General features: G+C 44.6%; 1 protein-coding gene across 1 annotated transcript in view; it reads left to right on the top strand.

Moving 5' to 3' along the window:
• Positions 1-13597, top strand: part of Me1 (malic enzyme 1) — a 117428-nt gene extending 103831 nt beyond the window's left edge. Inside the window, exons 12-14 of the mRNA XM_021639668.2 lie at positions 458-631; positions 7619-7717; positions 11969-13597. Coding sequence (XP_021495343.1) covers positions 458-631; positions 7619-7717; positions 11969-12139 — 444 coding nt within the window. The 3' untranslated portion in view covers positions 12140-13597. The remainder of the gene's footprint in view (positions 1-457; positions 632-7618; positions 7718-11968) is intronic.
• Positions 13598-14112: the final 515 nt, after the last annotated feature.

A 14112-nucleotide genomic window follows, 5' to 3' on the forward strand; every position in this document is an offset into this window, starting at 1 on the left:
CTGTCAGTGTGTTGGAAACACATGACCTTGGCTCTTAAGATCTTACCTAATGCTCTGTATTGTAAAACATGGAAAGGTACTGGGAGGCTGAACATTAAAGTTATAAGCTAGCATGCCATTTTGAACCCTCTAGGAACCTGTTGATTTTCTCTTCAGATACCAGTAGTTCGAAGCCTCTATAGATGTGGTTATTGGGCCTGTGCAGAGAAAAGAGTGGCAGCCTTAGGGAGGCCTGTGCTGTGCCCACTCCTGGGCAGATTAATACGGAGGACAGCGACAGGCAGCCCCCATTCCCACTCCTTGGCAGCACTAGCACCCCAGCACCTGGGCTCACTAGGAGTTACGCTTTAGACACTCCTTAGATCCCCTGTGGGTGATCCTGTTACAGTGTTACAGCATTTGTTCTCAAATACTGCACTTATCTTTGTCATCAGTAGTGTGTGTGTCTGTGTTGCAGGGGCGGGCAATCTTTGCCAGCGGCAGTCCTTTTGATCCAGTCACTCTTCCAGATGGACGGACTCTCTTTCCTGGCCAAGGCAACAATTCCTATGTGTTCCCTGGAGTTGCTCTTGGGGTAGTGGCCTGTGGAATGAGGCACATCACGGAGAAGGTTTTCCTCACCACGGCCGAGGTACTGGGGAGAGAGATCTGGCACATGCCAAGGCTATATTTGCTCAGCTCAGTGTTTTATTTATTTAGCATCACACCTCTCCGTCAAGCATGAGGAACGCTTAGTAGAAAGTTAAGAGTGGGTCGCAGGTTCACATGAGTCTCTGGTGAATCTCTTCCTCAGTAGTTACAGGTTGCATTTCATAGGAGCCTTTTTTTTTTTTTTTGCCTTTAGATACTGATGTGCTTTTATGACACCAGTGAAACAATTAAAAGTATTTCTTCCAAGTGGTGATAAATAACATTTTCCTATTGTGAACCTTCCTAGATAATGGTATTTTGAAGCCTGACATAGTATAGTAGAAGTGTCTGTCATTACTGCTGCTGTGCAGAAAATAAAGGCCACACTATTTTTAAAGCAGATATAAAATTAAAATCGGGCATTATATGTTTATACAATCACTGAAGGGGCTGATCAGGAGGTAAAGATGCTTGTTGCCAACACTGTTGACCTGAATTTAGTGCTCAGGACTTACAGAGTACTGGAGGATCATCCTCTCTTGTAGCCTGGCCTCTGACTTCCACATGTGTGTCTTAGCATGCTTGTGCCACCCCCGTAAATAAATTAAAATGTGATGAGGATGCTTTAGGAAAACACTGATAGGAGCAGTTGGCTCTTGCCTTGGATTTCAGGAAAGGCTCTCAGCGTCACAGAGCCCACCTGCCAGGGTCTCTGTACAGTAGAGAACTGATTTTTATCCAGCTGCAAGATAACAAGTTAGCCACAGTTTCATAGACACTGGTGGAGAACATGAAGCTCCAGCTCAGAGACAAAGAGCTTTATTATTCCTGTGCAAAAGATCCTGTGAGCTTAGAGCTGTTGCCAGTCCTTCTGCATCCTGAGCCTCAGCAGGATGTTGACAGCGGGTGGCATATGTGTGTAAACCAGGAGAAGCGAGAAAGCTGCTCCTACTGTAACTATGGTCCAGATTTTAGAAGACTACAAATCATGAGCCAGAATCCTGTCAGCTTCTTCTCAACAAATGAAATACTGTCTAACGTAATAGCTGAGCTGAACCAAATGAAGCCTGATTGGCCTAAAGCATTTACCCAGCAAATGTGTTCTCTGCCCTGTGGCAAACAGGGGCAGATTCTAGACACTGGTTGACCTAAGCGCACAGCCTGGTGAGCATCTGCTGTCCTGTGGGGGTGACCTCTGGGATCTGTAAAATTCTCCAGGCAATTTCTTTGCTGTGTTAAAAGTATGGCAGCTGATAGGTCTGACTTCTTTTTAATTCCAAAATATTGATGAACTCAACTAGATATCTAACTACTAAGAGTATTTGAAGGTTTTTACATAAAGAAAAGTATAATCACTTCTTCCAGGACAAAATCTATTAGAATGATCTTTTTTATTCCTTGTTTCCTCCCTTTAACTCTAGCACCCTCTAGTGACAATGTCAAGCAAATTGCTGCTTCTTTCTCATTTCACTGATAGTAATGACCACTACCAGAGGCCCATTCTTTAATCCCAGCATTCAGGAGGCAGGGCCAAGAGGATCTCAGTGAGTTCAAGAAGAATATAGTTTTTATAGCAGTTTTAGGCCACCCACATTACATGGTGACACCTGGACTTCCTCCCTTTTCCAAGTATTTTTTTTTCTTAAGAAAAATAAAAGTAATTAGGTGTGCTGGCTCATGAATACCTGCAATCCTAGCATTTGTGGGGTAGGTCTAGATGTAGGATTTCAAGGTTAAGGCCAGTCTTGGCTACATAGAGTGCTCAGGTCAGCCTGTACTATGTAGTGAAGTACAGAACCCAAACAATAGAAAAACAGTGCTGTGCACAGCTGAGCTCTCTTCAGTGCTGGTTTTCTCTCAGCTGCGTCTTTGGCCTTCACAGTCCTCTCACATTTCATACAGTACTCTTCTGCTTGTTTTCTTTTTCTTTGAATCTCTCATTTTAATTAACACTATGTGTGTGTGTGTTTGTGTTCGACTTAGGGTGGTTTGTTGTTTGCTTGCTTGCTTTCTATCTAGTTCCTTAAGGCATGTCTCTTGCTGAGCTTGGGTTTTGCTGATTTGGCTGAGATCAGCAAGACCCAGGGTTCTACCTGTCTCTGCCTCCCAGCACTGAACTTCTAAGTGTATACTGCACAGCCTTGCTCACAACCTGAGGTGCTGAGATCCACCCCAGGTCCCCATGATCATATCAGAACTTTAACCTACTGAGCCAGCTTCCCAGCCCCAAGGCTGTTCTTATTTAAGCATCGAGTTTTCTTCCTGTCTGGTTTTTGCTTTTGAGAGCTTCGAATTTAAAAAAGATGCTGCTGCCTCTGTAGCTAAAAAGGACACTCTCTTTAAACCCCTTCTTCAGAATGTCATTAACAACTTTAGCAAGACGCTGACACAGAGAGGAAGCAGTGCTTGCTGTTGAGTTCAACAGAACCAGCCAGTGCAGAGTGGGAAGAGCAAACCCAGTGCTGTAGACACTCACTGCCAGAGGCCCAGGGAAGGCCGTCTGGCTTGTCTGGTTCTGCTAACCAGCTAAATGAAGTAACAGTTCAGAGATCAGGGTGACTTGCTTTGTTTGACAACCTTAGATTTAATCACTTTTAGTAGTATAGGAAAAAAAAAGCTGGTTTAAGGGTACTGGAAAGATAAGAGCACTGGCTGCTCTTCCAGAGCACCTGAGTTCAAGTCCCAGCACCCACATGGTGCCTCACAACCATCTAGAACTCTAGTTCCAGGGCATTTGACATCTTCTGTACTCAAAAGATACCAGACATGGACATACGTGGTACACAGACAGTCTTGCAGGCAAAACACCTATATTTAAAGAATAAAATAAAAAATTAAATACTAGTTTTGGTCACACATGAAACTGAAAATCTTACTGAATGGACCAAACCTGAAAGGTTACTGCTGGATCCCACAAAATTCATTCTTTGTTTTATGTATGAATAGTATATGTGTGTTTGCCTGTGCAAAGGTGAGTGCATGTGTATGCACAGGTGTGACTTGAAGGCCAGAGGTTAACATTGGGTGTCTTTGGAAACAGGCTCTCTCAGGAGTCCAGGGCTCACCAGTTGGCTTGACTGTCTGGCCAGGGGGCCAGGAATGGGAGTGTGGGTGGGATGGTCCTCCTGTCTCTGCCTCCTAGTGCTTCATACAGGCCTGTGCCACTGCAGTGCGCTTTTACGCAGGTGCTGGGATCTGAGCTCTGACTGGTGACAGAGCAGTGGCGTTTTACTACTGAAATCATCTTCCCAGCCTCTGTTCCTGAACCTTCTTAATTGTGAAGAGGTAGTTAACTTTTCTGGTGCTGGTAACAGTCATTTGGACTGGTAATAAATGGCTTACAGAGCAAGTCGGTACCCCAGCCTGTGCAGTACCAGATGAACGTCAGAGTCATGTTTGCACTAGCATGCTTGTGACTTGATATATGGGCAGGAGCCTTTTGCTCTCTTAAAGTATTTGAAAATTCCACCATGGTACAACAGGGCAAGTTCTGTCTGTCCAAGACGTTATTTTTGGACGTACATGTAGAGTAAGCACAACACAGACTTGCATCACTGTGCAAAACAGCCTGACAGTTCTGCTGTTCTCATGGTGTGTCAGGTATTCGTCACTGGGCTGAGTGAGCAACTCTGCTGTTTCTCCTATTCCGAAGAGTACTCAGGTCCTCGGCTTTAGTGCCGTCCCGCCCCGTGTTGAGTGTGTTCCTTGCCTGTCTGTAACTGCACACTGTATGTGCTTCTGCTCAGGGAACAGAAGAGGGCATCAGACACCCTGGAACTGGAGTCAAGACTGTGAGCTGCCATGTGGATAGTAGGTCTGGAGCCTGGCCTTCTGAAGGAGCAGCCAGTGCTCATAATCTCTGAGCATCTCTGAGCCCCAAGGTGGTTGTTGTTTGAGGCAGGGTCTCAGTGTGGAGCTCTGGCTGGCCTGGAACTCACTGTGCAGACCAGGCTAGCTTCAGACTCACAGCGCCTGTCTACCTCTGGCTCCTGAGTGCAGGGGATAAAGGTGTGCACCAGCACACCCAGCTTGATTATTTTTTTTTTAAGATTTATTTATTATGTATACAGTGTTCTGCCTTGCACATATTCCTGCTCGCCAGAAGAGGGCACCAGATTTCACCACAGATGGTTGTGAGTCAACATATGGTTAACTGGGAATTGAACTCCAAACCTTTGGAAGAGCAGCCAGTGCTCTTAACCTCTGAGCCATTTCTCCAGCTCCCAGCTTGATTCTTGTCTCATCTGACATTCCTCACTAGTCCTTAAGTCCAAAAATGAAGAAGAACCACATAACCCTTGAACTGTCCCTACCTGAGCTCTGGGAAGGAGTGCTTGTCAGTGTGAGTGGCTGATTTCTCTCCCTCCTCTGTTCTGTGGGAACTGGCATGAGCACTTGGGTAGTAGGACATTTAATGTCTCTATGTTTAAAGTTTGGAACCCTGGTCACCTTCTCAGGGGCAAAGGAAAGCTTGTGTTTACTACCATGTAACAAAAGCAAGACATTAATTAGTTAAATGAGTTTCTTATATAACCAGGATTAATATTCTCTAAATCTTCGTCAGTGTTCTATTCGTCTTCGTCAGTGTTCTATTGCTGTGAAGAGACACCATGACCAAGGTAACTCTAATAAAAGAAAGCATAAAATTTGGAGCTTGCTAACAGTTTCAGAGGGTTAGTCCATTACATCATGGCAGGGAGCATGGCAGTACTCAGGTAGGCATGATGCTGAAAAAGTAGCTAAGAACTACATCCTGATCCTCAGGCTGGCAAGCAGAGAGAGAGACAGAAAGGGAGAGAGACAGACAGACAGACACCCAGACACACACAGAGAGACAGAGACACAAAGAGACACTGGGCCTGGCATGGGCCTTTGGAACCTCAAAGCCCAGTGACACCCTCTTCTAAGAGGTCTATACTTTTTACTCCTTCCAAACAGTTCTTCAACTGGGGACCAAACATGCAAATGTTTGAGTGTGCGGGAGTCATTCTTACTCAAACCACCACAGCAAGTTATCATTTTTACATAATAAAGTTGCACTAATCCAGTACTAGTTGTGCTGTTGATTAATGTGTTGTGCCCGAATCGCAATACCCCAAAAGACCACCACCAGGAGCCGTGTCTGTTGCAAACCACATGAGGATCTTTTTATTACAAATTACAAGCTGCAGCTCACCGAAGCAGTGAGAGCCGAGAGCACCATGCTCAGGTTAGTTGGGTGATTGAAAGATTCTGGTCCCTCCCAGCATGCCCAAGGCAGGGGTGATTCCTGCCTGGCAAGCATCTATTGGACAAATGCTACATTTTGAATTGATTGGCTATAGGAAGGTCTCCAGACCATTAATGATCTGTTGTCCCTCCCTAGGGGGATGGGCCAGTTTCCTAGCAACTCTTTCTTTAGTGAGTGGGGAAAGAATGCAGTAAGGCGGTTCTTCCCCTCAGGGCATTGCTGGACTTCTCCACCCAGCTAGCCTTAGTTCAGGCCTTAAACTTATTAATAACTGATGGATTTTAATCTTTTGGTCTCTCAAATGCTTCTCACCACGTTGGCTCTCCCTAGATGTCCCTGGTCAGAAGTTCTTGGCCACCGCCAGTGCCAGAGTTTGGCACTGACAGTGTGCCATTCTCTTTTCTCTGCAGAAGCTCCCCGCCCCCCAGGTACAGGGCATGTGGGCTTCACATATGGGGTCATCCATGCTGTCAGGAGCATGTGCTGTGCGTGTGTGTGTGTGTGTGTGTGTGTGTGTGTGTGTGTGACCCCTGAGTTTCTTCTCATCCCACAGTCAAGCCCACCCCGCTATGAGCCTTCTGTCACTGTGGCTTGATGAGCACTCTTTCTCCTGTAGCCTGGGCTGCTTCCTGGCTTTCTCCTTTTGTTCTGTGCTGTTACCTCAGTAACCTGGAGGACCCACGCACAGTCTTATTGGTATGCTGATGGAACCAAATGTATCTTTGAGATAACTGCAGGAGGCAGAGGTACTTGGATCTCTGTGAGGTCATCATCAGCTTGATCTACCTACCCAGCTGCAGGCTAGCCAGAGCTACATAGTGAGACCCTGTCTCAGAAAGAGTGGCAACTCAGTCTCTAGGATGGCAGGGGCTTCCTGATCTGAGTCACATGCCTAGAGCTTAAGACCCACCGACATTTGTCTCTTATTCCTTGCTTTTCCCTCTGAGTTTATAATAGTACTCTGGATATGTAATGAAAAATAAGTAAGTACAATTAAAGACTGTAAGATACTGACAGAGCTGGGGATGCAGCTCAGAGGTAGAGCATTGTGCACGAAGCTCTGGCTTTGATCCTGTCAGACAGACAGACTGAGACTATTTGGTTGCTCAAAATGTAGCCAGTAGGGTTTTCTGTTTCCTGTCTGCTGCAGCATTTCTGTGCCAGGCCCAGCTATGAGCTGACCTAGACCTACCTTGTGCAGCAACATAATTGGTTAACTCTGTTCAGAGCTAGGGACTGGATTAGGGAGAGTTAACAGGGAGCTTGGTTAGGTAAGCAGATAACCAAGAGTCTGGGTAAGACCTAAGTCCTCCTTCAAGTGTGACTATGCAAGCTTTCTTAGCCCCACTCCCCAGCTCACCCCACCCCACCCCGTACTTCTCCTGAATTTTGAGTGGAGTAGCAGCAGGTCTGTCTTGGCGAACTGCCCTCCTCTATTTACAGGGTCCGTGTCTGTGACTTCTTCATCCTGCTTTTATTTTCATCTGTTTGTCCAGGAAATACCCAATACTTTATGGTTCAGTGTGAAGGAACTGAACAAAAAGGAAACCCGGATTCTCTTCTCTATTTCACTCTCGGTGTGATCCCAGCCATGCCTTAGCCCAGCTTCTGTGTTATAAAGGGCCATGGTATTAGAAGTGCTACAGGCAGTCTCATGTAGCACTTCTCATATGTGGCCATCCCTTCCTTAGCTGTCTGTACAGTTGTCACACTGCATCATGTGCTGATAAACATTTTTATTCCTTTTCTTCTTTTAAGGTCATATCTCAGCAAGTGTCAGATAAACACCTAGAAGAAGGCCGGCTCTATCCCCCTCTCAGTACCATTCGGGATGTTTCATTGAAAATTGCAGTAAAGGTAAAGTGACGCAGCCTCATTACTCTTCCTTCTCTTGCTAAGTGTGTGTCTTTAATCTTTACGTGCTTGCTTGGCATATACATTCATTTTCTACGACTCAGAGACAAGGCATGGCAATGGGGTGCTGAGGACTGCCTTTTATGCTCAGGGAGGGTGGACACATGGGCACGAGTTGTAGATTTCCCTGTCCGTTTTTTTTCCTACAACTTACATTTTAGTTCTTTTAGTCAGGCTTCTTCCAATTCACCTTATTGTGGTTGTTTATATAGTTATTTCTGTAGCTCCCATAGACTAACTAGAGTGACATTTGTGCCTGGAACTTCTGCCACATCCCTTTCTATGACATAGAGCATCTTAAGAGACAGGGTGGTAGCCATAGTGAAAGGGGGACTTTGGGCCCTGTGGGGAAGTTCTTAGTCCTGTGGAGAAAAGAATTCAATCTCTGAATCAAAAGGGAACTCCAGGAAATTCCTTGGGGCTTGAGGAGAAGACGGTTGGGTGGGCAAGCTGAGGCTCTCAATGGCCGCTGGAAAGCAAGAGAAAGGAAACCGTGCCTTCTGAGCTAGGGGTCCAGAAAGCGTAGCACTCAGCATTGGTGAAGAGTTGAATGGTGTGTGTATTGAAGGGAACTCAGAGAGAGAGAAAGAGAGAGAAAGAGAGCCCAGAACAGTGGGTCTCAACCTTCCTAATGCTGCGACCCTTTAATACAGTCCCTCATGTCGTGGTGACCCCAACCATAACATTATTTATGTTGCTACTTCATAATTGTAATGTTCTAGAGATGCAGTGTCTCAGTTCTTAAGACCATTGGAAATACGTGTTTTCCAGTGGTTGGGACCCACAGATTGAGAATCACTTGCCCCGAGTGTCAGGACAAATTTAAAAGGAGACAAGAAAAAGGGAAAGGAATGGTTTCACTTTCTCAGTCAAAACTTAGAGAGGGGCAGCTGAGCTAGGATCCTAGTAGCTGAGGGAGGGAGGGATGCTCAGTAAGTGCTGGCTCGCTAAGGGAGTTTTGGCCTCACATCTTCTGCCCTGCCCTGGGCTTCTTCAGGTGGGTCGTGTTTCTGCTCACGCTCTGGCTTCATGCTGTTCTTTGTTCTTTTAAGAGTTATTTTTATTGTTACTTTTTAAATTGGGAACTGTATGTGTTTACTTCAGTGCTTGTGCCCATGGGCATCAGATCTGAATTTACCAGTGGTCATGAGCCGCCTGACACTGGTTCTAGGAACTGAACTCAGAGCCTCTGGAAGAGCTGTGCTTTCTCTTAACTGCTGAGCCATCTAGCTAGCCTGAGGCTGTTTTCTTGAGCTTATAAAATGGGGTTTATAGCTATAGATACATATTCACATAGAAACAAGAGGCATCTTAGTTAGGGTCATGCCAGGGCCAGCCGAGTAGAGTCGAATGGTTCTTGAGTTGGGTGTGAGGATTAAAATTAATAAAATAAACACACAGCACACAGGAAACTTTTTAAAGGTCCAGACTCGACAGCCATAGCAAAAGGCAGACTGCTGCAGCAAGCAGTGCCAGCAGCCAGTCTCCAGTCTCTGCCTCCTCCTCTGCCTCCAGCCTTCTGACCACTTTTTTTATTTGAGGAGTTACTTTAGCCAGTAAAACATCTCAGAACAATAGGTTAATTTGTACAAGGAGCCTGAGGAAGAGGTGTAACCCTCACAAGCTATCCCACCTGTTGTCACAAACAAAAGGAGATGGACTTGCAAGTTCTCCTCTGCCATTGGTAAAGCCCTGCTAAAAACCATCTCTCCTCCGAGATTTAAATATCAAAGCAGGCCGCTGGAGTCACGGCTCCCGACAGGGTCACTATTGCTGTGGTGAAACACCATGACCAAAAACAAATTGAGGACGCAAAAGTTTATTTGGTTTACATATCCCAAATCACAGTCTTTGAGGGAGGCTAAGGCAGGAACTAAATCGAAGCAGGAACTGGTGCAGAGGTCATGGAGGGGTGATGCTTACTGGTGCTCCTCACGGCTTGCTTAGTCTGTTACAGAACCCAGGACCACCAGCCCAGGGATGACACCACCTACAATGGCCTGGGCCCTTCCCCACCAATCACTACTTAAGAAAATGCCCTCCAGGCTTCCCTACAGCTGGATCTTATGGAGGCATTTTCTCAATTGAGGGTGTCTCCTCTCAGATGGCTCTAGCTGGTATCAGCTTGACCTAAAACTAGCCAGCATAAGAGCTCTTGGTCTTGTCTGCAGCCTTGATCAAAAAGATGTTTTCAGTAACTGGCTAGACACTGTGGATACATACCAGAATATGTAGATAAAGAGGGTTGTTAGAGCATCAACTGTGGTGAATTAGTCACTTTTCTTTTGCTGTGACTAAACAGCAAGGCACCTTATAAAAGAATGTGTTTAAATGGGCTTATGGTTTCAGAGGGTTCGAGTCCACGGTGACAGGGACATTTGAGCTCATGTTGATTCACAAGCAGGATTCGGAGGGGTGCTGGGAATGGAGTGTCTTCTGAAGGCTCACAGCCTGCCTCAGCGACACATCACCTCCAACAGTACCATACGTCTTAACCCTTCCCAAACAGTCCTGAGCGGCCTGTGAAGGCCATTTTCATCAAACTACTGCAGGTGGTATTTAAAATTCTGAGGAGGGTGCGTTTCCCTCTTCCTTACCAGGGACATGGGAGGTAAGGCTTAGTCAGGAAGGTGGGGTCCATCTTCAGTAACCTTCAAGCCTGCTTCTGTCTTAGCTGCCTAACACACCAGGGAGGACAAAGAGTGCAAAAGCAGCTCTGGGCACAGGTGAGCAACAAGAGGACCTAGCCAGGAGCCTAAGTGCAGAGAAGTTTTCTGTAACCCAGCTGAGTGGGCTGGGCTTTTAATGAGGTTGTTGTATTAGTTTGCCACAGCTGCCACAACCAAGTACCGCGTTCTAGGTGGCTTAAACTAAAGAGAATGTTTTTCTTAGAATTTTGTGGAGACTGCACACCCAAGGTTAAGATGTCAGTAAGTTAGGCTTCCCAGGTCTGTGTCCTTGGCTTGGGGCCTCCTTCTGCTGTGTCCTTGAGAATCTCTTCCATGTATGTGCTCATCCTTAGTGTTTCATTGTCTAGTTTCCTTTCTTTTTAGAACAGAAGTGAAATAGACTAGAGTGATCCCAAAAAGCTTTATTTTAACTTCTGAAGGCGTTTTAACTACTGGTGAGGCCACCAGCATATAAGCGCGTCTGTGGGGGAACACAAAATTTACCCCAGCAGTTCTGTTTAAACTGGTTGCTCAGGGTCCCTGCTCACAGGTGGTTTGTGTTTGCGCAGTGCAGTGTGCTCTTGGCACTTGCAGCCTCTGGCCACTAGGAGTCAGCAGCACTTACACAGTTTCAACAGTCAAAAGGTAGCCGGACATTGTGAGGTCTTCTCGCAGACCAAACTTGCTGGTTTAGAGTTTACACTACTCCAAGTTTATATAAATGGCACCATTTAAGATTCACATGTTACTGTTTATCTTGTTGATTGAAGATATAGTCTTCAAAATCCACACTTCAAAAAACTTCAACTAACCATTTGCATGTCTGTTACTGAAAGCATCCTCTTATTTTGTCCCAATCTATACCCACCAGTTTTTAGTTTTCATTATTTATGTACTGAACAGCATGTTATCATTTTAAGTTTATTTACAATTTAAATTAAAATGAATCAGCATATGATTAGAAGAGAAGGAAAGCAAGGGGCAGCAGAGGAAATAAAGACACTGTGGATACATACCAGAATATGTAGTTGCCGACACAGAAACAGAATTTCAGGAAGGAAGCTGCAATAAGGGGCTGCAGGTCTGAGGACCTGGATGTGTCCGGATGTCCTGCTCTGTCACAAAGAGGAGATGACGAAAACTTAAAAGCGTGACTAGGTAGGAAGCCATGTGGTGATGGTGGAGCAGGAGGCATGGTTACTGTTGCCATGCCTGAGAAAGTGAGGGCGGAAGATGGCAGAGAGCTCAGCTGGGAGACTCAGCACTCAGACCAGGTTGATCAGCAGTCAGGCATGTCAGGGCTTTTTGACTGTGACTCCGTTCACAGTCAAATCTCTACTGCGCAACTTTCCCTGCTGTTACCATTTCTCCCTTGCTACCTGTGACTTACAGTTGCATTTTCTTTTTCCAGTCTCTTTGTTTATGTATGTGGCTTTTACTCCAGTACAAATTATAAACTAATTTTTAAAATGGATAAAAATTTGACTTCATTATGAAAATAATGACTTCCCTTCCTTATTTTTAGATTGTGACAGATGCATACAGAGAAAAGATGGCCAGTGCTTATCCTGAACCCCAAAACAAAGAAGAATTTGTCTGCTCTCAGATGTACAGCACTAACTATGACCAGATCCTACCTGATTGTTATTTATGGCCTGAAGAATTCCAGAAAATACAGACCAAAGTCAATCAGTAACACAACAGCTAGAATTTCTAACTTTATTAATAAGATCTTGAAGTTTTCATAATTTTTAAGGGTTGAATCTTTTATGATGATTCATAGTGTGCTTAGAATAAGGTGATTTTAGTTTAATAATCAAACTTGTGGGAATCTATTAATACAAAGTAGGATAAGCTTCACACTGGACAGTTTTGTTTCACTTACTCTGGTTACTTGTGTGTTCTCTTTGAATTATTCTCTTTACAAATTCTGTTAAAATTCTGTTTGAATTGGACCTGCTGCTGGGAAACTCATCACTGATATGTAGGAAGCTAATGGAAGACCCAAACTAGTAATAAATTATATAGCTTAACTTGATTATAGTAAATGCCTACATTTCTTTCTTGACCGCTTTATTAAAACTCTCTTAAAAAGTAAAGAGAAAGACAAACTTAGCATAACTGAACTTTTACTGAACAGAAACACTACTTCTTTGCCTAGAGAAAAATCTCAGGACTATTATTCCAGGTCTCTGTTAGCTTTGTTTTTTGTTTGTTTGTTTGTTTTTCTTTTTTTGTGTGTGTGTGCGTGTGTGTGTGTGTGTGTGTGTGTGTGTGTGTGTGTGCAGCTGAACTCTTAACACCTCTAAGGAAGCTCACTACTGTTTACAGACCTTATGCAGCCTTAGATTATAATAGTATTTTGTCATTGCTACATCCCATAGAGTAAAGCTCTCATTGCCTTGGTTTTGAATCCCAACCCCTCCTGAAAAGCTTCTTTCCTCATCTCTGACCAAACGCCTTCCCCAGCTCCTGGCTCTGCTAAGAACCTGGGATGTTTCTATTAGTCTGGCCAGGGAGAAAAGCTGCAAGAAGAGTCCCGGAGAAGGGGCTCCCTGAGGACCCTACCTCCACGAGAAGGTGTCAGAAGGAAGACCATGGTGTCCAGACAAGCTGGGGTCCGTGGGGGTCACCTGCCCTAATGTAATTGTCCCTGTAGTTAGCTCAGGGACTGAGAGCTCACAGCGTGAGTAACCACATCTCTGACTCCTACCCATTCCATCAGACAATAAAACATGTTGATTACCAAAACCATTCTATGAGAAGAAATATCACTTTCCCAGGTTGTATTAATTAACTAGACAAGTTGATGATGGAATGAATACAAATAACCTCAACTTCCTAAGCTCAGGTTCAAGAACATTCTGTATATCTGGAGACATTCTGATTCTAAAGTAATGCTTTAAAACGTACTGTATTTGTGATGGGCGACTCTATAAAGTGACCTCCCTGAAGGTGACTATCACAGATTCTTTCAAGTGTGCATTAAAAGAGGACTGACTTTCTAATGGCAACTTCTGGTTAAAGGCTTCCTCAGTTATTTGGGAAAGATTCAGAATTTCTGTCAATTCTTGTTTGTTTCAGTGCTGTCAAATAGTTATAACTGAATGTATTTACCTATGCAAAAGATTTATTAAAGCATAGAGAACATGAACATTGTAAATAATTTTCATTTTTCTTAAGATATTCCTACACCTTATATAAATACACTTTATAATAATGAGTCTTAGGAGATCATATGAAAAGTTATAAAAAATTTTAAAGAAGATTTATTTTTTAATTTTATGTATGTGTGTGTGTGTCTGCATGTGCTATTTTGTCTTGGGTGTTTCCAGTGCCCACAAAGGCCAGAAGAGGGGTGAATCCCCTGGAGCTAGAGTTAGAGGTGGTTGTGAACCCCCTGATGTGGGCACTGGGAACTGAACTGGAATTCCCTGGAAGATCAGCAAGAGCTTTTCATCTCTGATCCCCGTCTACAACTCCCCGGTATTGTGAAGTTTTCATTCCAGTCATTGCTTATTCCAGCTGGCCCTCATGTATGTGATGTGAGCGCATGTGTTGGCTATTGTGAGGGACACTTACCTGCTCTTAGGGGGAGGAGGCGTGAGGTGGTTATTCCGTACATGTCAGGCAATGCAGTACATTATTCGATCCACGGTGTCCTGGGGG

The sequence above is a fragment of the Meriones unguiculatus genome, chromosome 6 (assembly GCF_030254825.1).
Source record: "Meriones unguiculatus strain TT.TT164.6M chromosome 6, Bangor_MerUng_6.1, whole genome shotgun sequence".
NCBI lineage: Eukaryota > Metazoa > Chordata > Mammalia > Rodentia > Muridae > Meriones > Meriones unguiculatus.